Below are 26,415 nucleotides of genomic sequence, written 5' to 3'. Positions count from 1 at the left end.
AAAAAAAATTCCTAAACTTAGTTTGATTTCAAAAACACTTTATTTAGAATTTGATTTGGGGAAAGTTTGTCAAAAATTTCTAAAGGTTTGGGGTGCCTGGATGGCTCAGTTGGTTAAGTGTCCTACTCTTGATTTCAGCTCAGGTCATGATCTCACAATTGTGGGACTGAGCTCCCGCATTGGGCTGCATGCTGAGTGTGGAGCCTGCTTGGGATTCTCTCTCTCTCTGCCCCTCCCCTGCTTGCAGGGGTGTTTTCTCTCTCTCTCTCTCTCTCTCTCTCTCTCTCTCTCTCTCTCTCAAAAATAGATAAATAAACTTTAAAAAAATTATCAAAAGGTTTTAAAACATTTGGTAAAATAGGATTATAGGCCATTGTAAAACAGTACTTAATTATCCATTTACTTATAGTGACAAATGAAGATTTCACAGGCAAATACAGAAAGTTGAATAGTTCTGTGGCTTGGCAAATTGTGAAAAACAACAAAACAAACAAAACTTAGGTTTTTAAATAGACTCACTTTTTTAAGTAATGAAAGAACTGATAAATACACAGGAACTCAGGAAAATATTTTGACAACACATAAAATATATTTCTAGGCAGATTACTTAAAAGGTCAAGAAAAACTTTTTACAGTTTCTTAAGAACAAATCAAGAAAACTTTGTCCAAGAAAATGGTGTCCTTTTAACAGAAAGAAAATCAAATTTAATTTTGTACCAGTTTATTTTGGGTATCAAAATTCATTTAACTTAATTAAGTTCATTCTAATCCTAGCTTGATCACACATTAAAATTCTTTTATAAAATACCTTTCCATAAGCCTTTCGCAACGTTCTATCTTACATTAAGATTTTGTCCTATGTTTTTCTTCTTTCCCATTTTGAAATAATTAGCTTCTCTTTAGGATGAAATTACTTTCATTTCCCTCCACAAAGATACATTTCCATTCCTCACACCTTCTTTTCCTGGAAACACACATCCTACTTGACTTGCATTCACAGATGTTTCCCTGGTAGTTTAAATTTCTAACAGCTTTAATTATGTAAGAACTTTAAAATTCTTAAAAACCTTAATTTTTAGTGAAAATGAAGAAGTAAACAACTATGACTTGTCTTTTATATTAGCATTCTGTGGTTTGGCAAATTTAAAAATACTTTTTATAATTTCTAGAAACATGTTTTCTCATAGTAAATTCTTTTTTTGCATGGCACAAAACACACTGATTAATAACCCAAATATCTTTAGTTCCTCTGTAAAAGGAAACCTATCTTTAGTAACTAATGTTTTAGTATTTTATCTTATTTAGAAATGACCTAGGTATTTAATTTTTTATGTTTAATATTTAATGACTATTCATCATTTAACTCCCCAAAACTTTAAGATTGCAGGTTACCAAAAAGATTTGGGGGGAACTATTTAAAAAGTTTGGGAGCAACTGGGCAGCTTAGTTGGTTGAATGTCTGACTCTTGATTTCAGTTCATGTCATGATTCCAGGGTCAAGGGATCAAGACCCACATCAAGTTCTGCACTGAGCGTGGAGCCTGCTTGGGATTCTCTTTCTCTCCCTCTGCCCCACTTCCATCTCACATACTCTCTCTCTCTCTGAAATTAAAAATAAGTAAATAAAAAAGATCACCTAAAACCTTTTCATTCTATTTACACCCATTTAATTTTCTTATTCTTAATAATTATGTCTAGATTACTCACAAAAACTTCATGAGACATCAAAGTCAGCCATCATCCCAAGCTATTTATTTTTCTTGCTGACAAATTTTATAAGATACATGAACTTATTTGACTAATAAAGTCAGGTAAAAGAGAAGTTGTATGTCTGCATTATATTTAATGCTGGCAACTCTGAAGACATGCCTATTTTAATTAAACCAAACCTAAACTACCTTTTATTTGCAAAGATTATCCCAGGTCACATGAACCTGAAATGTAGTTGGGTTAGTTTCTATTATATTTTTGAGATTTTTTTATGAATAATTAATTCACATAAGGGCTTATTTAAGTCAAATAAATAAATAAAGTTCTTTTACAAGTTAATTTTAGCAATGTCATCCAAAGGTAGAAAATACCACACATCTATGGGACTTATTTGACTTATTTAAGTCAAATAAATAAATAAAGTTCTTTTACAAGTTAATATTAGCAATGTCATCCAAAGGTAGAAAATACCACACATCTATGGGACGCCTGGGTGGCTCAGTCAGTTAAACATCCGACTTAGGTCCAGGTCATGATCCTGTGCTTCATGGGTTCAAGCCCTGCGTTGGGCTCTGTGCTGACAGCTCAGAGCCTGGAGCCTGCTTCAGATTCTGTGTCTCCCTCTCTCTCTGCCCCTCTCCCACTCGTACTCTTTCTCTCTAAAAAATAAATAAATGTTAAAAAAATTTTTTTTAAAGAAAATGCCACACATCTAGAGCACATATATGTAGACACATGTAACAAACAGAAATATATAAACAGAAACTTTATAGCTTCCTTTTTATGAAAATAAGCAGGATTGAAAAATAGAATCAAAAGAAATAGGATCTAAGTTGTTTTTCTGGTAGATGGAATAAGTGAAGGCTTCCTGCTCAGATGTCTAAAGCTAAGTTTTAAATGACCTTTCCCTACTTTGGTTCTTCTTCTGATAAGGGTTACCTCTCTGAAATGTGTACTTTAACGTTTATGTCTCAAAGGCACAGGGAAAGAAGGCAAGTTACAAGCCTTTTAATATAAATAAGGGAGGCTTGGGGAATGGTTAAAAGGATTGGGTGATCTTTGAACTGCCCTTAGAGTTACATTTCTAGTTTTGCAAAGATTTGTAAGGTAAGAACAGTTGCTCACAATTTCTCAAAGAATTGGATTGCAACTTAAATGACACCGTACGTTGATCCATATATCCATCTTTCTATAAAGGCTTTAGAAAATCCCCCCCACACACGCCCCTCAGCCCAAGAAAATTTTATTTAAGCCTAGGGGAGAAGGCCGAAAATAAAAAAAATTTCTTTTAGGCTTTGTGGTTTGGCCAATTTATAATCATGGAGCCACTTTGTAATTTTGTCTGGGACAAACAGCATACATTTTTGGCAATTTTGAGTAGCTCCTTGGACTCGACAGGTGACCTCAAAGAAGGTACAAGAGTTATTACTGTCCCAAGATCCAGAGTCACAGCCAGAAGAAAGAAGTGACAGTCTGCATGTCCCAGGCAGTGAGAAACCTAAGCCACGCCCTTAGACAAGCTAGAAGGCAGTAACTATCTCTGGCAAAAAAGACCAATAACCAATGGGTGTGGGTTTGGGAAGGAACGGACATTGTGAAATTTTATTTTCCTGTAAAGACTGGGGATTATAGACAGATGTTCATAAAGGTTACCCTATAAGCATTCTCACCTTTACCCAGTTTTTGCCAATTTTTCCAGGCTCCCATCTGAAGCTCTGATATTTCCCAGAATTCGGCAAGAGTTTTCATTATTTTTAGTTTTAGTTGTCCTTTGGCCATTTAAGATGATAACATAGAAGTTGACCAGAAAATCTCTCAGAGTCTCCTTAACTCTGGGAAGGCTTTGAAGGTAGATATGGGGATGTCTGTAAGGCAATTAACTTGGAGGACTTTTGTTAACAGTTGTATAAAGAAGGTTCAGACAAAAGATAACTAGAACGAGTACTTAAATGAAGAAAGATGGAGGAGAGCAGTAGGAATTACATAAGTCTTATATTCCTTTGTTTTAGGTACCTCTTGTTTCTTCAATTTTTCATTAGCCTTTTATGAAAAATATTTCAATGCACCTATTTTGGAATTGTGAAACCTTTTGGATCTGGTGCATGCCAATTAAAATAAGTATTCCATTCTGTTTTTTTAATTTTAGAATTCTTATGTTTAAGTGCACTTCTTATATGATCTTATCTAATTGGAAAGTTCCAAATTCTGGATTGTTTTAGGAATATTTTGCCATTTTTATAGATATTTATAGTTTCTAAGGCCATAGATTTTAGACATAAAATAAGTAGGTGTGCCAGGAGGTGGCATGCCTGGCTCTTTAAGATTTAAGGATCCCATCAGCCAAGGCTTTGGGTTTCTCAAAGCCAATCTGTCACCTGAAAAGGATGCGTCACTGTGTTGTGCAGTGTTTTACAGTGTACCTTGTTGCATGGAAATTTTCTTGAGCTTGGTGGGGGAGCTAGTATCAATCCGAACCCATTCTGTGACCAACTTATCCAAACATTCAATGTCTTCTTGAGACATTGAGCATTCCAGCAACCTTTAAATGCTCAAGCTGTGGGGTTTAAGATGGCAGCATAGAAGGATCTGAACTCATCTCTTCCCATGAACACAGCAAAGCTACAGTTACACATAGAACAGTTAAGGACCTGAAGGCTAGCTGAATAGCACCTCCACAAGGATAGAAGGGCCACATCAAGATAGGTAGGAGAGGCAAAGACATGGTCTCACAGAAACCCCATCCCAGGCACGCCCCCCCCCCCCCCAGTCATGCAGGATCTCATAGTATGGAGCTTGTTTCTGAGGCGCAAGAGTTCTCTGCCACACATCAAACATCCCAAAGCATTTGTCCTTGAAAACCAATGAGGCTTAATTCCAGGAGAACCACAGGGCTGTAGGGAATGGAAAATCTGCTCTGCGGAGGCTCATGCACAGATTCATTCTCAACAATTTGAAAAGTGCCTAGACCATATGTGAAGGAGTCTCTCTCATTTGTTAAACTTAAAGAATCTGCCAGAGGGCCAAGAACCTGTTAGGAGCTCTTTCTGGATAGAATGGTGGGCTCCATTTTTGCATTCTCCTTTTGCTTTGTTGGTGCTGTTGCCAGTAGGCAACATTTTGGCACCCCACTTTTAGCCTGCTAACTCTGATAGGAGTGCCCTGCTCCTGTGTACTGCAGCTGTGGCCAGCCCTACCACAGCTGGTGGGCATGCACAGCCCACACAGGGAACACTCCTTGAGCACCAGCCTCTGGTGGCGGGGGGCTGTGGGGGGGCGCTGTGCTTCTGGGCCTCATGGGTCTGAAACAGTCAGAGAGACAGTCCTCATCAGGCTACCACCCCCAAGACACTGTACTAACAGCAGAAACGCATCCCCAGTCTTCATGTAAAAAAACCCTAGTTTCTTGTCTTGGAACCTCAGCTTGTGGGTCAGGCATCACGTTTGTCACACAAGAGGCTATAGAGGTGCCCACAGGGAACATGGGCAGGGAGACACCCAAGTCCACATGGAACATTCTCCAGGATGGATCATATGTTTGGGTACAAAACAAGTTTCAATACATTCAACAAGACTGAAATCATATCAAGCATCTTTTTCAATCACAATGGTAAGAAACTAGAAATCAATTATAGGAAGAAACTGGAAAGATCACAGATATGTTAATATTTAACAATATGCTACTGAACAACCAATGGATCAATGAAGAAATCAAAGGAGAAATAAAAATACCTGGAGACAAATGCAAATGGATGTACAACAGTCCAAACTCTGTGGGATGCTGCAAAAGCAGTTTTAAGGGGGAAGTTTGCAGCTATACAGGCCTGCCTAAAAAAACAGGAAAAGTCTCAAATAAACAATCTATACTTAAAGGAGACAGGAAAAAGAATGAATCCCAAGTAAGTAGAAAAAGGAAATAAGGGTCAGAGTAAAAATAAAGAAATAGAAACTAAAAGCACAAAAGAAAAGATCAATGAATGAATTCAAAGATCATTAAAATGTCCATACTACCCAAAGTAACCTACAGATATATAGAAAACCCTTGAAGACTCCACGAAAAAGCTGTTAGAACTAATATATAAATTCAGTAAAGTTACAGGACACAAGATCAATACACAGAAATTTGTTGAATTTCTACCCACTAATAATGAACTATAAGAAAGAAAAATTAAGAAAACAATACCATATACAATTGCATCAAAAAAATAAAATTCCTCAGGAGTAAATTTAACCAAGGAGGTGAGAGATCTGTATGCTAAAAACTGTGAGACACTGATGAAAGTAATTGAAGAAGATACAAATAAATAAAAAGATATTCTGTGCTTGTGGATTCAAAGCAATCCCTATCAAAACCCCAATGACATTTTTCATTGAACTAGAATAAATAATTCTAAAATTTGTATGGAATCACCCTCTTGTATAAGGGTGTCTTGTATAAGACCCCCTCAAAAAGGCAAAGCGAGTAACCTTGAGAAAGAAGAACAGAGCTGGAGGCATCACACTCCCTGATTTCAAACTATAGTATAAAGCTATAGTAATCAAAACAGTATGGTGTTGGCATAGAAACACATAGATCTATGGAGCAGATAATAAACCCATACACATATATGGTCACTTAATTTACTACAAAGAAGCCAAGAATATAGAATAAGGAAAGGAAAGTCTCTTCAATAAATTATGCTGGGGGGGGGGGGGCGCGTGGGTGGCTCAGTCAGTTAAGCGGCCGACTTCAGCTCAGGTCATGATCTGGCGGTCCGTGAGTTCGAGCCCCACGTCAGGATCTGTGCTGACAGCTCAGAGCCTGGAGCCTGTTTCAGATTCTGTGGCTCCCTCTCTCTGACCCTCCCCCGTTCATGCTTTGTCTCTCTCTGTCTCAAAAATAAATAAACGTTAAAAAAAAAATTAAAAAAAAAATTATGCTGGGGAAACTTGAAAGCCACATGCAAAAAAATGAAACTAGACCACTGTCTTACACCATATACAAAATAATTCAACCTGGATTGAAGACTGGAATTTAAGACCTAAAGCCATAAAATTCCCAGAAGAAAACATAGGCTGTGGTCTTCTATCATGTCATCTTCAAATAGTGATTATTTTCATATTTTGGCTGTTGTAAATAAAGCTGTACTGAATACAGGGGTGCATATATCTTTTCAAATTAGTGTTTTCATATTCTTTGGATAAATACCCAGAAGTGGATTAACTGGATCATAGGGTAGTTATATTTTACTTTTTTTAGTTTATTTATTTTGAGATAGAGAGAAAGACAAAGAAAGAGACAGAGAAAGACAGAGACAGAGAGAAAGCAGGGGAGGGGCAGAGGGAGAGGGAGAGAAAGAATCCCAAGCAGGCTCCATGCTATCAGCACAGAGACCGAAGGATGCCAGGCTCAAACTCATGAACCATGACATCATGACCTGAGCTGAAATCAAGAGTTGGACGCTTAACCAACTGAGCCACCCAGGAGCCCCAGTTATGTTTTAATTTTTGGAGAAATCTCCATTCTGTTTTCCACAGTGGATTCACAGATTACCACAAACAGTGTATGAGGGTTCCCTTTTCTCACATCCTCTCCAACACTTGTTATTTCTGTCTTTTTTATAATAACCGTCTAAGAGGTGTGAGGCGATATCTCGTTGTGGTTTTTAATTCATATTTCATGATAATTAATGATGCTGAACATCTTTCATATGCCTCTTGCCCATCTGTATGTCTTCTTTGGAGGAATGTCTGTTCAGGTCCTCTGCCCATTTTTAAATCAGGTTTTTTTGGGGTTTTGTTGTTCACCTACATGAACTCTTCATATATTTTGGATATTCATTCCTTACTGGATATATATGACATTTTTCACAGCAATTTTTTGGCGGGGGGTGGGTGGGTGGGTGGGATCTGACTCCAACGGCAAGGGAAACCAAAGCAAAAGTAAACAAATTGGGCTGCATCAAACTACAAAGTCTCTGCACTTGTTTCTGCATTTGTTTCTTCTGGTAACTCTCACCTTGTCAGTAGAGTATGACTCCACAGAGGACCTTGGGTTCACTGATTTTTCACTCAGGTGTGTTCTGGTTTTCCAGGGCAGATGCCATAGTTTCTATTCGTGTTCATTTTCCAGCGTTTGACATGTGCATTTGTTGACCAAATGAATAAATACATGAAGATTGGCTGGGAAACCCGCCTTTAGCAGCTTAAAGCCATCCTGAAATGTGGCTCTAGCCACCTTCAAGTAATGTTAATAAAGCCAGAGTAAAATGCTGGCCTCTGACTGTGGGTCTTAGTTGAGGTTTTGACATGGAGCGCCTGTTACAGAGGCGATAAGACCTGTCCTCTGCAAAGAACAAAGCTAATGTATTGGAAATGCATGCACTTACGACTCATTAGCAGGTACCTGTGACTCTTACTTCATGGGAACTAATGTTTCATCTTGAACAGCCTTTCAGAAATCCATATTACTTCATTTTCTCATTTCCCTTTTAATACTGCTGTCTCTGGGGGTTTTGTGAAAAAGCCTAACGAGCAGTTTGAATGGCAACCCAGGCATCTCGTTGTGATGACACTGTCTCTGTTGCTGCCTCCCTATGAAGGAGGGCTGTGTCTGCTGCTCCTACATCCCGTGGCTTCTCCTACAGCTGTCACTCCCTGGAAGGATACAAGACTTTAATCTCTGATGTTTCCCACCTACGAGGTAGAAGGGAAAATTAGAGATGTTATCTGAATAATTAATTCAAGCCTCAGATGGAAAAAAAAAAAGATTTTTTTCTAAAATATCCAGATCATTGAGACTCCTGTGTTCTATTTATCTGGGTAGGCGGCTTATCTTTTAACTAATTGAAATGGCAGCAAGTGCTCTTGAATATATTACCGTATCATTGAGACCCAGGACTTCTAGGCATCAGCTTAAGAGTGGAAAATGTCTTAGCCAGACGATAATCATCTAGTTCGCCTTCTGGTGATTGCCACAGAGAATCAAATTAAATGGTCTTCTCACTGAATTTAATGTAAACCTATACCATACTATTGAGCAAAGATTCCCCGTGGCTGGGAATTGTTGGGAGAAGCACTGTGTCAGCTGCATCTTTTGTGTATCACAGACAAGCTCAGGTGATGGTCCCAGGCATCCAAACAAGAGACGGACTAGGAGAAAACCATTCTATTCCTTTAGTCTGGAAAACTGAAAACACTGTCTAAAATCCCCAGCAGACTATAGCTTTTGTCCATGATTCCAAGGTTCCTAGCAGCCTCAGTTGATTATCCCTTCTCCTTAGTTCTGAAAAATCAAAAAAGGGTGGATTTGTATGACAAATGTCGGAAGGGATTCTCTGTGAAAGATATTCAAGAATTTCAGCAGTGTGTCATGTTTGAAAAAGGGATGGCTAAGTGTTTCTTTTCTCTTAATATTCTTTTAGAACTAAGCAAGACACACATGAGAAGTCAAGTAGGGAACCCAGTTATCTGGATAACCACAGCCTGAATGCCAGCTCCCAATCCACTCTGGCCATAATCTTAGTGATGCCTCCCCCAGTGCCATCAGAGCTGAATAACGAATCCTATTTTTTGTTTTCAAAATAGAATTCTTCCTTCCTTTTGACATTTCCATAAATAACCGGTAATAAAGTAATATGGTACTTATCTAGGTCACTTGATTTGCTGTTTGACCATGGGGATATCCTGATGCTGTGGGAACTTTCAAGGGACTTTCACAGATCTAGACACTTGTCCATTTAGTTGCGGTTCACTTAGAATGCAACGCTTTGTCTCTGCTCTTGTATTAACTCTCCTATAGATGTTCAAATCTTGATGGAGATGCTGGTGGATTGATTTTTCTCCCTATCGTTCCAACATTCCCAATCATATTATCTTAAATCACTGAAGGGGCTCCCGGGTGGCTCAGTCAGTTAAGCGTCTGACTCTTGGTTTCGGCTCAGGTCATGATCTCACAGCTTCGTGGGTTCAAGCCCCGCATCGGGCTCTGTGCTGGCAGCAGGGAGCCTGCTTGGGATTCTCTCTCTTTGTCATTCTCTGCTCATCCCCCACATGCACTGTCTCTGTCTCTCTCAAAATAAATAAATAAATAAACTTAAAACAATAAACTAAATCACTGAAGATAGGCCTCATCCTTTTTAATAGCATCAGTTCTTAATTATTTCCTTCTTCTTCCAAAGGATATCTCTTGATTTAAACCATCTCTACCGGCTCTTGTATTATAGCCTCGGTGCTGAACTGGTACAACCTGGTGTGGCTAAGAGAATGAGTGACAGCTACCATTGGATTTGAATAGCCTGGACTGGAAATATCAGGAGTGGGCACAATGAGGGGAGGAGAGGGACTTGGGAAGGAGTGTCTCACCCAGGACCCCATCTGGGATGTGAACTGGCCGTGCCACTTCTCAAGTTAAGGGAGAGGCATAAGTATGACACAGAAGGCAGAAACCAGATGCATTTATGTTGCCAGATGCGATCTATGTTTGCCTCTTTATTACTGCTCTAAGTTGTCTTCCAAAAAAATGGTCTCACGTATGAATGCTGAATTAATACCAACTATGGATGTGTTCATCTGGGGCACTTTGATAGCAAAAGGAAATGCTGCTGTGGCTGGTTCAGCACCCCTGTATACTGATCGTGGGCTATCCTGGGTCATGTTCCCAAGGATTGGCACTTCTGTTAGAGCTGCAGTCCAGGGTGGTGCCTTCCTCCGTCCTGACAGGTGATCTAAAAAAGCCATGTTGATGACCACCTATCCTCCTGAGGGGAGAGCTGTGCATGTCTATATACCTGGCCGGTAGTTCCTCTAGGACCTTGGCAGAAACTGTCTGCCGTGTTCCTTCTGCCCAAAGGACAGTGTTCAGAATCACAGTACTCGTGAAAGCACAATGTAGGGGAGTCCCCCACTATTCCTTCCTGTCTTCAAAAGGGCTCAGTGTCCCCCAAAGAGCCTCTCTCCTTACCTGGGCTTTCTTGGCCTTAAAACTGGTCTTGATTCTGCTGTAGCCTCACACCCCCACCCCTTCCCTGCTCCTGCTCTGCATACCCTCTGCTTCAGACACACTGGTCTTTCAGTCCCTGGACACACGTGGGCAGTCTTTGTAACTCTCTTCACGCCTTTCCATATGTTCTTTCTGCCTAAAACATTTCTCTCCAAGTCTTATTTTCTTCCCTAACAAAATGAGTAATTACCTTCCTATCCTGCAAATCCCTCTAAACTTGTTTCTTTGTCACCCTATATTAAAATGATTAATTTATGTATCTTCTCACCACTAGATAGTATCCAGCTCATAACATATGCCTCATCTCCAGTGTTGTACAAGCCACACTGTATGTGCCCATATGTGTTCAAATTACGTATTAGTTAGCCATAATATACCATTGGTGATGTTACTTTGCACTATAATGGTACAGAATAGCCTTTGTACTGTATTCTATGGCAAAATAAGATTTCAAATACAGTACGTTCCAGAAAACCAATCCAATTCAGTTTGTATTGACGTAAATGTTGGCAAAGCTGTGAAAATGAAGGATGCGAAAATCCTGACATTTATTTCTCCTGATTAGTTCTGAGGAGCAAAGTGTCCCAGGGCACATGTTATTAAGTGATGCAGTGTCCCCGACAATAAAATTAGGCACAAGTACCACTTGCCTTAGATGCACTGACACTGCCAGATTCCAGAGTGAATGCAAGGGCCACGAGATCCCAGTGGAAACAGGCCACACACGGTGATGTCCATGGTCTCCATGACTGTGCCTCCTTCATTTACACACTCCCCTCAAGGACCCCCTCAAGGACCCCCTCAAGAGCCTTGTTCCTTTACCTCTCATCCTTCCATGAGACTTAGAGCCTCGGATGCAGATGGCACTGTGGGTTTAACTTAAAGAATCATCTGATGAAAGTGCTCCCTACAGGTGGACTTGGCTTTCAGGATTGATGTAGTATGGGCTTCCCCAGACATAGCAGGCTCCTTGCCCCTAGCTCTCCTCTCACTGATGCAGGCTGATGTTTCTAAGGTGAACAGACTGTATCCTTCCCCAGATAAAAAATCTCCTGTGGCCCCTCCTCCAAGGGAGGAGGTCCTATGTCTTGGTGTGTTGTGGGACCCTCTCCCCTCTCACCCCCTGGCTTCCCCTCAATCCACTGGTATGCCATGCTTGTCAAGCTCTGCCTTTTTAAAAAAATATAATTTATTGTCAAATTGGTTTCCATACAACACCCAGTCTTTATATACAGAGCTCCTTCTGCTTAGATTGGATTTCCCTCTGCCCAGGTCCAGTTGGTGACCTTCCCACTTCTCCTTCCAAACACGGAGGCTCTGTTCTCCCATCTGGAAGGTTATTTCCAGCATCTCTCTCCCTCCCACAAGGACCTTGCCTACCTCTCCTGTTGTGGTCCTTGTTGTTGTGTCAGAGTTGACTGCTTAAATGCTTGCCTCCTGTGCAAAACTCTTTGAGGGTAGGAGCACTGTTTAATCTATCCCTCTGTGCATACTCAATACTCTGTGCAATGTTTTGTACACACTAATGATTCAATAAACATCTGCTCGTTGAATGAGCTAAAGGAAGGAAGAAAGCAAAAGACAGTTTTTTACTTAAAAATCTGACCAACTCTGCTGGACCCAGCCTCCCAGGGGGTGCCACAACTTAAGAGAGCATCTCTATGGCGCCCTGAGTCTCCACAACAAATAATAAGGTATTTGAGGATTAACTTCAACATGGATGCAAACTTAGCACCTCATTTGCAATCCTGCAGAAATGTCCTTTTTAGAACTATATTCATTGCCTGACCACACTGACGATTAGTCAGCAAATCTGAACAGGATTGTGAACAGAGGAGCAAAACACACCATGGCTTACATTCTTTGCAAGCTTGATGCTCCCTCCTGAGTAAGGCAGTGGGGTCCTAGCCATGGAGCCTGGGTTCCAGGCGTAGCTCCCCTGCTCACATGCTGTGCTCAAGGCAGGCCACTGCCCTTCTAGAGCAGCAGGAGGGACTGGACACGATCCCACCACTCACTCTGGGGGTCTCTGTGACTTGGTTTTATGGGTCAGGTTTGTTAGGCAGGTGGCGGTGCCCTGGGTGTGGAAGAGACACAGTTACCTTGCTTGGCACAGCAGCCCTGTGTGGCTCCAAGAGTGGAGTTGTGGTGGTCGGTGGTGTGGTTTACGGCTGCCCAGTTCCACAGCCTCGTTGCTCCCTCGCACTCCCACCGGGGGGCTCCCAAGTGGTCAGCGGGTCCCTGAGGCTTGGGCGCCATGACCTGCTGGGAGTGACACTGTGGTTCTGGGAAACGAGAGCATATTCTTTGCTTTGGCATGTGTCAACACCTAAAGAAGGGACCTTTCCAACTTGCATCAAGATGAGACTCTCCTGAGGAAGACAAGGACATGTCTGAGATCGAAAAGGGAAAGGCATCTGTGCATTTCTATTCATTCTCTGTCTCTTGTCAGTCTGTCCATCTGTCTGCCAATCTTTCTCTCTCACAAAGACACACACACATACACACACACAGAGGAAGACCACTTTCAGCGATGTCTCTTTTCAAGTAGATCAGAAGGAGATGCTTCCCTTAAATAACATGGGACGGCCCCCCTTGCCTCCTACCTTCCTCTCTCTCCTTACCCTGTCCCCCTACCCCTGCCCAGACTTTGACAGCTTTGTTCTTGAACACCTTCAAGCATAAATCTCCCAAGTGGCCCAGAGTTGCACCAAGAATTCCAGATTTGACTGAAATGGTGACAGGTACATATCCTCGAAGCACAGCCGGGCCTCCTGCTCACCTCTCTTACATACAAGCTGCAAGAATGGCATTAGAGCAACAAGAAACAAAGACGTCCCTCTGCCACCATCACTGGGGGCCCCAGAGAGAAGTGCGGGTGGGGGCTATTCAACTCTCTTAAACCTATTGTTGGATTTTTTTTTTCCATTAGGGGTAAGGCTTTTTGTGTTCCTAAAATAATTCATTTGACTGTCATTTTAACAAGTCCCTTGTCTGTTAAATCATGACTTCCTATGTGGATATTCCTTGACTTAGTTTGATTTGCTTATTAAAATTTCTTCCGCCTAATGTTCCCTTCCAGCCGGCAATGTGTGGGATTCTATTTCTTCTTCAAAGAAAAGGAGCCCACACAATTTAGTTTATGTAATTCTGTGATATTCCTCTGCACAATGGCCACCACAAAACACAGCTTTTTCAACACATGGCTTTGAGGCTTAAAACACAGTTTTGAGGCACAGTCTCAGGGACAGGTGTCAGGAGCTAAAGAGTTGGATAGAGATGGTAATATTGCAGCTACCTCCTACTTTCCTCCTCGGAAGTGCTTGGCCATTTGATGATCTGTCAGATCAGCCACCTCTGTCCCGTGAGCAAACACGCGAATGTACAGGCTAGACTTGGATCTCAGGATGTGAGATGCGGAAGGGGACCCAGGATTGGGACCTCATCCCCACCTCTCCCTTCTTACCAGTGTCATTCAGGAGCCTGTCATGGGGATTCTGGACAACAAGCCTTGTGCTTTAGGCAAAATAGGCACTGAGAAGGGTTCCTGAACTCAAACAGCAAAGCATGTCATGGCTCTGCAACACAGAGGCAGATACGCCCCATCCCGAACCATTCACTCACTCATTCATTCATCCGACAGAACATCTACTGAGCACTCACTACCTTCTCACCAGGCACCACTTTAGCTGGAAATGCAGATCCAGAAGAGCTGGGCAAGGCCCGTGTTCTTTTGGCACTTGCTTATTAATAGAAGGGAACTGATAAGAAATAAGTAAGACCGTTGCAGATAGAACAGGTCATTCAGGCTCTGGTTTATCTGCATCAAGGCAGGACAGAGAGATGTGGGATTGGGAATAGGAGCTGAACTGAGAGCAGGAGGTTTGGAGCATAAAGGGTGGAATAAGCCCAAGGGGCTTTTGCATGTGGTCAGAAGGAAACACAGCGAAACACAGCCCCAAATAGACCTTTTCTATTATAACCTTGACTTTCGTCAAAAACTTGTGCGAGAATCTGCCACTGTTTGTGATTTTACAGTTTTTTAAAAGATAATGTTCACCACATCCTGTGGTATTCCCCATGTAAAGTCTAAAGTGAAGCATTTTATTAAGAACCTGGAGGGAGCAAAAATTCTAATATTCTGATCATGAGAACTATGCTTTCTTTATGTCTTCTTGGTTGTCAAGATCAGAGGAATATTTGAATCAGTTTCTGCAACTATATCTGCCCAGGTTATAATTTGGAGAGAGTGTTCAAGATTGATAAAAGCGCCCACTTCAGTCACACAGAGCAGGCTCACATCCCCATTTCCTACTGTAAGAGGACCTTGGGAATGTTTATTAACCACCTTTCTGAGCTGAGTTTTCACCGACAAGGAAGGGGTGATACTCAGGAGGTTTCTAATGTGATAATGCACCACGCTCCCAGCATAGAGTAAATGCTCATAATTATTATCCTTTTCCGTATTGCTACTTTGCAATTTCTGTCAGGTCTCTATTCCTCTATTTCCCTGTACGTTTCTTTTGTTGCAAATTTTCTCAAATCCATTGTAGAAAGAGACAAGTTACATGTAAATTTTTTTTAAGTTCCATTACCCCCGATGGCAAAACCAGAGCTGAGAGTAGGATAAAAAAGCTTCAGGCATGTACTTGCTCAAAATAAAATCTGTTCCTGAACTCAAAAAACCGTTATGGTCCTTCTTCCAGCTAAATAATGCCAGTTTCTATAACCTCGTCTCATATACTTTAATGAGGTTTCCTTCAGGGCCTGTGTTTTCCACTCACTGTTTTTGATTTCTTAGCGTAGAGGCAATTTTTAAGAATCATTTTCTCTATTGTAGATATGGCTTTTGTCCACTTTCTTTTCATTTCTGAGATGGTACTCACTCACGGCTTTATATATTCCAAAACAGAAAAGCTATTAATGACTTCGTCAGTTAGAAATTGACAAAGCAGATCTTTTGTCTCCCTGTGTTCTGAAAAAAAAAAAAATCTATGATAACATGTCCCTTCCCTAGAAGTGATAATTTTTTCCTTTAAGATTCCATCTCCTTACAGAAGGTTTTGTTTTTGCTAATCTACTATAGTGCATAAGAATAACTTAAAACATTAAACATGCAAGGCCGGCCCAAGATTTTTTAAAAGTCCAAGAATATATCACTTAATTAAAATCATTTTAACAATTTTGAGTTATTTAAGTTGGAAAGCAAAACAAGTAAACAAAATATCATTGTTGGATCCTTGCTGCACATAGGAAAACAGCCAGCAAATGCAAGCTTACTCCCTATGAAGTAGGTCACAATGTGATAGATTGTTCTCAGCGGCTCACACATTGGATTCACTTTTTCAAGGGTCAGTTAAAATCTATGCTTAACATAGCCCACAACCAGAGAGCCTTGATTACAACCAATGATTGGAAAATTACAGTGTTGCTGAAACTGTGACTAATATTCTCTTGGTTTCTTATCAGTGTCTGTTACTCTTCACCCAGGCAAGAGAAAATAAAAGACACTTGAATTACTTAGTGGGATGGAGAAAAAACTGGAAGCAATTTAGTGATACTGTTAAAATCCTCCTCATACAGAGAATGGGAAAGCCACTCCTCTTTGCAGGGAGGGAGGAGAAGTCAGGTCTCTGTCCCATGAGATTTGCCTTAGCAATTAGGAAGAATTGCGAGATGGTAAAACAGTGGAATCACTGTCTGGGAAGAGAGTGGTCTTTTATCCACGGCCATTTAAAAACAGGACAGATCCACCTCTATCTCCCACGGTTCAGATGTGAAGGGAGAATGATTAAATTATTTCTTCCACCCGGATGAGTCTATAGTCTGAGCTAGGAACACTTGTGAATGCCCGGGTAAACATAGCCACAAAGGAATCGCACGTTGGGAATCAGCTATCCACCTGCTGCGTTCAAGAGGCAGCTGTAGTGAGTCTTTAACGATAACACCTGTTTAGGGACATGATGGCATTTAGTTTTATGTTAGCCTTTGTACATAACTTTTTGTCTCTATTTTCTTCTCTCTCTGCACTATCTACTAACTTGTCATGTCTTTCTGTATTTTATCTATTTTTAATGGCAAACTTAAACACTTTCTGCAAAAAGAAATGACATGATTGAAGAAAATCCATCATATTAATTAAGTTTTGAAGTTCTGCGTGTGTGTGTGTGTGTGTGTGTGTGTGTGTGTGTGTGTGCACCAGGAATCATGCCAGTTCCAGGGGATATAAAGAGCAGGGAACACTGGCTTCAAGTCTTCACAGCATAGGGATGCACATGAACAGGTCAACTAGCAATAATACAGTAAGGATCTCTGCAGGGGAAGGGGATTCCTGTGGGATCAGGGAGCAGAGGCCCATGTTTTCAGGAATGGGAAAAGGCTGGAAGGAGAGGTTATAGCAGAGTTGGTGCTGGAGCGTAATCTTGAAGCAGGAATACCATTTCTGCTGCAAGTACAAAAGGAGAGAATGTGGGCAAAGACAGGGGTGGGAGAGTGCAGCCTTCAAGGCACAGCTCCGAGGTCGCCCTTCTTATTCCAGGCAAATGCCATTATTCCAATCAAGTAAATTACTGACAAATGTCTTCCTTGACTAATGTTTCCTTCTATGCCTTAGTTCCCACCACGTGGACAGGGATCACTGGTGTAACTTGACAGTTTCAGGAGAGTTGCCTGGTTTCCAGGGAATTCTGATAAAAATACCACAGCACAAGTGTCTTCAACAAAAGCAAAGCTCTCTATAATCTCTTTTGAGGCTGTGACTGATACTATGTCAATAAAAATCCCTCTGCCTCAACATTAATGCATAAATACCCTTTTTCAAACACAAACTTTTCAGATAAAGGGATGCTCCCCTCCAAAAAATTGGTATGATACCTTTACAAATACACTAGACTGTTTAATGTTTGGAATTTCAGTTTTGTGATTAAACCTGCAGGGCCATGACTAGAAACGATTTGTGGGTTTGTTGCAGGAGGATTTAAGTATGAGGGCTCTGGGGATGGTGTGAGGGGACCCTTGGCCAGTGAGTGAGCCTGGCCAACTGCCCAAGACCTGTGTTTCAGTGAGGCTTTTTTAGTAAAGCAATATCAGTAGTATTTTAGTAGTAGATTTTCATTTGTTGAGTACTCACTATGCTAAGGGCTTGATTTGCACTATCTCATTAAGTTCTGACAACAGCCCATTTACAAATGGTTACTGAGGACCAGAAGGATTAATTAAGTAAATCGTCTCGGGATACACAGATTGGAACTTGGTAGGTGCTGCACCAACTTTGGTTTAACTTGCAATTATATTCTTGAGTATTTAATTCCTAGTTGTTTTTAATCTCCATAATAATACTTTAAGATGTTATCAGTCCACATAAAGTTTATATAAACTGCAGAAATCTTATGCTCTAGCAGCAGCCTTTCTTTGTTGGAGATTTACAAAGGTCTCTGGACAAAGCCCCTGGAGGATGGTCAGGTAACCGAGGTCTCTGAACTGCCCAGAAGAGCCAGGGCACCTGGGAAGTGCACAGATAGCTCATGCTTCCTGGGCTTTGCCAGTCTTCCTGTAAGGAAGACTGGTTTCCAGGTGACAATGTGGTCTGTCCATGTTCATACTGTCGTAATGACAAGCATTAAAAAAAAAAAAATGACCACATGGTACCAATAGTGTGATGAGATGCTTTCTGAAGTCTGGCTTTTCTGCCTATGGTAAATTCCATGGTTACCGCCAGTGGGGCCAGAAGAATGCCTAACAAGAGACTCAAATAATGAATGAATAGGCATGCCACATGGCCATTAAGGACCGAGACACAAAATGCCAACACTGTGCTTCATCAGGTTAATGGACTTTTTACAAGTGCCCTGTTCTTGGAAGATGGAAAAAGTGCAGGCCTAAATTGCTGCTAAATAGACTTATGTAATCCAAAGAGTAGACTGTCGCTGAGGCCTGGTCCTCATGATGTGTAAACAAAAAGTCAGGAACTTGCATTTGATTGATGTGTGTAATAAGTAACTGCCCCTGGGACCTAAACTGCATGACTCAACACGTTTTTAGGCCTTAATTTTCTCTTGAAAACAAAAGTGTTATTAGTTGTAGAATAGCATGTACTTTTATAGCCAGGAACCCCAAAAATGTACGTTTAAATCCCAGTTTTAATATACTTTGATGGAGTCAGAACACTTGCTTGTTTCAAAAAAGAATCCCTTGTGCAAGTTCGAAACGATGTTTTTTCCCCATGTTTTAAAAGCTACAAACAACCCAGCTATTGCTGAGTATCGGCTCAGCTCACATGGAATGCTCAATGTTGCAAATGATAAAAAAAAAAAAAAATGCATTTTTTCTCATCAGATACAATGGTTTCTACAATAACATTGGCTCCAAGGGAGACATGGTTCTCTGAGATTGGATTTTGTTGGAAATTATGGTGTTTGAAGATTACTAAGGTATCAGAGGTCCTTAATAGAAATCTCAGATGACCGGGACATTCTGTAGGATAGAGAGTTGTAATGCAAGACTGGTGACCTCACCCAGCAGGGACCGCCTCTAATTCCGGGTTGTGTATAGGGTGTTGAAGCCTGCAGGGATCACTAAAATGTTCAGTGATAATAACCATAATCAACCCTAAAGAAGGATAAAATTGGATCCAATTGAATTGATGCTGGATTTCTCAAAGGACGGCACTCTGGGGGCAGTCACACCGCCGGGGCCATTTGGTCCTCCTAATCCCTGTGGGCTAGAAGGAGCGGGGAGAGACAGACCCCAGCAGAGCATGGAAAAGCATGGCCCCTCGGGGAGCTTGCATTTTTGTTCTTGCCATCCCTGTGTGAACCCTGAGGAAGATGCTTTGTGTCGTATTTCAGATCTCCCTTGGAGAGCAGCTCTCTCACAGCCTATCTCTCCCAGCATATACTTCTTTCCCTGGGAAGACAGTGATTGTGGAGCTGGCATCTTCCACCCCTGCTCATTGTCTGTTTGCCCCCACAGAATCTGTACCAGAACAGGTTTTTAGGCCTGGCCGCCATGGCATCCCCATCTAGAAACTCCCAGAATCGCCGCCGGTGCAAGGAGCCACTCCGTCACAGCTACAACCCTGGCCAGTTCCACAGCATGGCCATCAGGACCGGCCCCCACGGCACCGTCACCATACCCCGCTCCACCAGCGACACCGACCTGGTCACCTCAGACAGCCGCTCCACACTTATGGTCAGCAGCTCCTACTACTCCATAGGACACTCTCAGGACCTGGTGATCCACTGGGACATCAAGGAGGAAGTGGATGCTGGAGACTGGATCGGCATGTATCTCATTGGTGAGTAGGACAGCACTTAGCCAGACTCGCTGACAGAGTGCTGCAGACAGAATGGTCTCAGCCATGTGGGTCGGGTGGTCAACAAGCGTAGCATTCACAATGCACTTTTAGGTATGCTTTAATATTTCAACAGACTCCATACTTTAATTAAAGTGCACAATTTACAACCAAATGTGTTATACACCAAATTCTTTTTTTTTTTAAGTTTATTTATTTATTTTGAGAGAGAGAAAAACAGAGCACACAAGTGAGGGAGGGGCAGAGAGAGAAGGAGAGATAGAGAATCCCAATCAGGCTCCTCCCTGTCAGTGCAGAGCCTGATGCGGGGCTTGAACTCACCAACTGTGAGATCATGACCTGAGCCGAAGTCAAGAGCCGGACTCCTAACCAACTCTTAACCCAACCCAGGCGCCCCTGTACAGCAAATTCTAACACACTGGAGACCCATTCACTAAGGCTTCTCTTACCATCTCTATTCAGTGGAAGAAAACCATGAGTTAGAAGGGCCAGCTATGGTTGAACACAAATGTTATTACCATTTGCAAGTATAGACGCTCTTGTAATTATGAATAAGTTAATATCAAAAGCCTGTTTTCAAGTCTGTATGTTTATAAGACCAAAGCAACACCATATACACAAGCAAAGGACACACATCTCTACGGAGGGGGTTCTACTTTGTTTCCAATGTAATCATGTGCCTCTTTTCACCTGTTCTTTGACCATTCTTACTGCTTTGTATTCAAAGGATGTAACAGTGACAGCAAGAGACCGCAGGTTGGGAACAGAGTGATGGTTGAGAGGAAAATGGCCACACAAGTCTGTGTGCTGCAGAAAACAGATCTCACAAATTTGAAATCCCATGAAAAAATGTATTTGATCTATTTTACATGATAGAATTGAATGTGTTAGAAATTGATGCATTTATGCTGGTTAATTGGCAAGCAGAGGTGTGGTTGCTGGGTGGGGAAGGGGAGTCGCTCAAGTCAGGCACTAAGTTCAAGGGAGACCAGGCCTTCTGCCATCAGTCTGTGCAAGGAGCAATTTACACATTCTGACACACAATGCTGATTTAACATGGAATATCACAGAAACCAGTGGATTGTTCTAAGAATTTTGCAACCTGGACTGTTTTTCTGATAAACTAAAGGGGATCTTATCTAACTAACTAGCTGTGAGGGAAATATTTTTAGATCTCTTAACGGCTTTGCAATCAGCTTGGCCGATGTATTTACAATATATGCATTATCGTAAAGATGGAGAAACATAGTTTTTTAAATTTGTACACAAGTAATGGTTACTAGCTAAGTTGGACTTAGGTAAAATTGAATTTGCTGAAAAAATAGTTCTTGCGTAAAATTGTTTGGATACCATCAATCTAACACAGAGCTTGCAAAATAACAGCCCACCAAGCATATTTTTAGTCCACATTGTTTTAAATTTGATAAGTTATCAACATTGAAAAGTGTAGAGATTTCACATTGAAATCCAAATTTCTAGCTTCTTTCACAAAAGCCCTCAATTTGGCAGACTGAGCCTGTAATTCTACTTGGCTTTAGTTTGCTAAAGTTAAGCATTAACTGCCTCATTTAGCCTGGTCTGCACCCTTTAGTTTTGCCACAGTCCCCCTCCCACCCATCCCTACTTTCATTGTGAAACGTTACTTGTTTAGCACCTTAGGCAATTAGGGTTTTGGCCCCAGATCTAGTTTTGAACCAGCTCTTTGAAGCTGTACCTTCCTGCAGTGGTGAGTCCTGTTGTCATTCATTCATTCATTCATTCATTCAGGGAACCATTAGAGGAGGAGAGTGTTTTGTGGGGAAGGTGAGAAATCCAAAGACATTCATCCAAGGTGAAGGAATGGGCAGATCTGGAGCTCAGCCCTAGATCCAGGCTGTGGGTGGAGGTTTGGGGTAACTGGCACCCCAAGAGTCAAGTCATTGTGGATTGTGTAGAAAAGAGGACCGGAACACCTCTGTCAGAGGGACGGACAGGAGAGGTGCTCACAAAGGAGGTGGAGGAGGGATGGAGACTTAGACCACGTCACAGAAGTCAAGAGAAGGTGGCGGAGGAAGGAAGGGGCAGTCAGCAGCATCGAATGTCGTAAAACTCTAGGAATGAATAAGATCTGGTGTTAACATGACATTCTGACGGAGACAAAAGTAAACACAGCTCGTCATCTTAGGATCTTAACTTGACAGTTTGCTCTTCTCATAGTAGCTGCACATATATAACTGTGAAGTTATTTAATGCAGAACGCCAACACTTTCAGCAACATAGCATTTCAGAAATAATTTCCAAATCCAAAATTATCTGTGTGCCTTAAGAGTTCATAATTTGTAGGTCCTTAGTAACGTGTCTGTCAGATTTGCAGTGTCTTGCCAAAGATCGAATCACCATTCTAGGCCTAAAGATTTAGAGGTGATGATTTCATTTAATCTGTCATTTCACCACTGAAGAAATGCCGATGCAGTGGCTCCCAAGGCCACACAGCTGCCCTCGCCTGGCGGCAGACCCCATGCTGCCCATAGGAACATCTCGGTGGAACCTGGTATGGTATCATTCCATGCCAGTGGACCACCTGTCCACGTGAGGCCAGGTTTGTGATGCTTTTAGCTCTGGCCTCTAGAGCTCCAGGAATACACGACTTTTCTTCTGCCATAGAGAGTGAGACACCTGCATGTGGACGGGCATGTGTGGCCCTCTCACCAACACCAGTGCTGTCCTTAGCCAGGAACCCAGTGATGGGACAGTGACAGTAGCATTACCGTTATTATCAGTGAAATCCAATTTGGTTGCCCTCCTTTATGAGTGGCCATGAGCTCGATACGGAGTAACGAAGGCTTCTCTCTCTGGTGACACAGAATTGGGAAAGATCATGTGGTTTCAGTGACAGCTTGACCTCGTTTAGAATTCTACCCTGCCACTGGCCAGATGTATGGCCCCAGCCGTGTACTGTCATCCGAGCTCTAGGTTTCTTATCTCCAAAACAGAGGGGAAAACATAACTTTCTTCTCAGGATCATTGAGCAGAATTGATGAGACACTGCACATTTACTGCCCGTTGATCAATACTTCATGTCTTGATCTACCTTGTCAGGGAGCTCTATTCTCTGGATGTGTGATAGCAAATTACCTTAATTCCCAGGCTTCGTGCAGCCTAGCCTTCACCCTTAGATGGGTACTCAATCGTTGTAACTGTGCATTATAGACAAAAGCTTCTTACCAAACCAATAGGAACATGGAAAGAGATTTTAAAGTTCAGTAAGTGGGAAGAAGGTCATCACCTGGTCAAAAATAAGTACATAGAAGCATGTTTATTAAAAATCGGCATTTCCAGAAAATAGTTCTGCCGTTATTCATTTGAAAATGCCTACTTGACTTTGACAAATAAAACCTAATTATTTATGAGTTCTATATTTAGGGGTAGAGAGTCAGCAATGCCCATGGCTTACTCACACTAAGGGAACAGTCTTGTATAATTGAGTTAGGACACATAAGTTGGAGGATACAACTAATACCTCTAGTCATTAGAATGCTAAGTCAATGAGAATGTATCTATTCAAGTATTTTTCACCTCTTCACCTCACATTCATGTTAAAATAATATAAAATAATCTGCTTACTAGTGATGTCTAATAATGTTCTCTGACCAGTACCTGTATTCACTCATTCAGTCCTCACAACAGACTTTTGAAGCTGGTATTGATATTATCCCCGCATTGTAGTGAGGAAGCAAAGACACAGAGGGATTAAATAAGCTACCTAGGTTCACATAGGTGCTAAGGTAGCCTAATGTTCCTGCTTCAAGGGGTTGTCAATATCCCTGTAATCACACAAACATTGCTCCCACAAAATGACTTCCACCATGACAAAAAAATATGGAAAAAAAGAACCTTGGGACAGATGGCCCAGGGCCTATCAATCCTCAGGGTGGCAGAGAGCATGGCTGGGCCCCCACCATCCATTCCAGGCCTCTTCTTTTCTCCAGTGCTTTCCTCTAGTGCAGAATCCTGTCCCTAAAATTTGTATATCTCAGACTCCTGTGCAACCATGTCCCAGATGCACACCGGTCCCTTCATTAGGCGCACCTGTGCAAGACAGGGAAGGAGGCAGCAAACTGTGGGGTTCCTCCTCCTACTGGTTAGCCTGTGGCTGCCTCAGTCATGGCTTTGGAAAGTTCAGCCATCCACCACAGTGCCTTGCTATCCACTCACTCACTTCCTGGGTGATGTGGTGGTGGCAGGTACCCATCTTGCTACAGGCTGGTTGCTCTCTGTGGGTGGAGAGGCAATCGCTGTGGCCTGGGAAGCAGCCTCTTGCTCTCCTGCCCACTGGCCACTGCTGCTCTATGAGGTTCTTGAGCTGAGCAGTTCCCATGAGGCCACTCTGAGTGAGGTGGAAGCAGGGCCTTGGAGAACCAGTTATTCTGGGGCTGTTCCCAGAGACCCAGCCTGGAGTCCATTTCTCTAGGAACCCAATCCTCTGCATTGAATCCCCTTCTGCATAAAATATCTGGAGTGATTCTGTTTCTCTGCATCTGACCCCCACAATACACTTGAATTCCCAAGCAAAGACCAATAACTTTTCCAACAATTGGTAATGAATGCCTTTGGGGAAGGAGTTGACCTCTCAGCACAGATGGTTCAGGCAGGAATATCGACTATTCTTTTTTCTTATGTGCTATGTGTTATGAAGTATTATAAATGTAAGAGAATGGGCTATTTATCAGGACCAATTGACAGTCTTTTAAAAGGTGTCATGTTTAATTTTTTTTTTTTACGTTTATTTATTTTTGAGACAGAGAGAGAGCATGAACGGGGGAGGGTCAGAGAGAGAGGGAGACACAGAATCTGAAACAGGCTCCAGGCTCTGAGCTGTCAGCACAGAGCCCGATGCGGGGCTCGAACTCACGGACTGCGAGATCATGACCTGAGCCGAGGTCGGACGCCCAACCAACTGAGCCACCCAGGCGCCCCAAAAGGTGTCATGTTTAAATGTGTACAGTGAAATGTATCTTGTTTTCTTTAAAATGTGTGTTATTTTGCTATCCTCATTAGTCTTTGCAGATTCTTCCCACCTACTCATTCCATCCTTTTCTCCTTGAGGTTCTCCTTGTGCTGCTGTGGTTCCTTAATAGTTAACCTATTCTTAAACTTACTATAGTCTAATGAAATTGCCTGTTTTCTTGAATAAGTCCCCAAATCTATTAGAAACTTCCCGAGAACATAGACCATATCTTGTTCACCAGTGTGTCCGCAGGGTTTAGCACAATGCCCAGAGTGGAGGAGATACTTACTGCACATTTACCTAATGCATGAATGAGCATCCCTTCTAGATATTATTTACAGGGATTCCTGATCATAACTGTTAAAATGAATATTCTGGTGATCAGAGTGGAAGATTCAAGTAAATACCTCTCCTTAGAGAATTGCTATAATGAGGCAAATCTCTACACTGAAAACCCAGGGAGCTAGGAAAATATTATGCCTTTTTGGCAGAAATGAGGCAATTACGGTAAAAGACATATTATGCAATCATCTTAGTAACCCAACCAGGGCTGTGAGCACACACTGTAAATATTAAGACTGGCAAATTTTGCAACCAAGTGATTTTCCAGGGGATACAGTGCCTGCCATTAATGAAGCAGAGATAGTGTTGCTGTGCCCAATTATCTTTACCAAGGACGAGATAGCCAAAAATGTGCAGTCAACATAGGAGGGCACAAGCACGTTGACCAGTTGTCTCATTTACTCCTCCACTAGGAGGTCCCAGTGATTAGTACCCCACCCCCATTTTGCAGGGGAGGACCTGAAGATGTAGGCTCGATGCCATTGGTATATGGCACAAAGAGCCTTGATAACTGAGTCCTTTGCTACAAATCCTGCCTTCCTTTCACCTCCTTCTTGCCTGTTTTCCCAGTCTAGGCAGATACAATCTTAGTTGCAAAAAGGACAACCATGACCTTGCTCCTCTTGGCAGAGCTGGAACTTGGAGCCTGCTCTCAGGAACCCCTGAGTTCTGTTTATTCGTCTTGTCACTGCAGTGGATCTGGATTCTCAAAGCCACAGACCCATCTAGCTCAAGTGTTTACTTTCTGCCAGGGCCCCATAGATAACCAAAGTAAAATTCATATCCCTGTCTTAGCCTCCACTGAAAACATGAGGTCCGGAACCAGAGAGGGGGCAGTCAGCTTCTCCTTCACAGATCAGTCCTCTCCAGGAACGCTGTTCCTGTCTGGACACCAACTTTAAGGAGGATATTGGCAACTGCAATGTGATGAGCAGAGAAAGAGCAGGAAAGGAAAAGTACACAGTCCCCCACAAGCTCCTCTTAGTGCCTCCATGCAGGAGGCTCTCCATCATCTTAGGTCCTGGACACCACATCAAGGCCTTTCTCTGCCCCCTCCACACCCACCCTCCATCTCCACCCTTGTGG

General features: G+C 42.1%; 1 protein-coding gene across 6 annotated transcripts in view; it reads left to right on the top strand.

The window, feature by feature from the left end:
* HECW1 (HECT, C2 and WW domain containing E3 ubiquitin protein ligase 1) overlaps positions 1-26,415 on the top strand; it is a 422,849-nt gene that overhangs the window by 162,516 nt on the left and 233,918 nt on the right. For all 6 annotated transcript variants that reach the window (XM_045494336.1, XM_045494331.1, XM_045494332.1 and 3 more), the window contains one exon: positions 19,658-19,982. In XM_045494336.1, coding sequence (XP_045350292.1) covers positions 19,694-19,982 — 289 coding nt within the window. In that variant the 5' untranslated portion in view covers positions 19,658-19,693. The remainder of the gene's footprint in view (positions 1-19,657; positions 19,983-26,415) is intronic.

This window comes from Leopardus geoffroyi, chromosome A2 (assembly GCF_018350155.1).
Source record: "Leopardus geoffroyi isolate Oge1 chromosome A2, O.geoffroyi_Oge1_pat1.0, whole genome shotgun sequence".
NCBI lineage: Eukaryota > Metazoa > Chordata > Mammalia > Carnivora > Felidae > Leopardus > Leopardus geoffroyi.
This window is presented reverse-complemented; position numbering and strand designations above follow the sequence as displayed.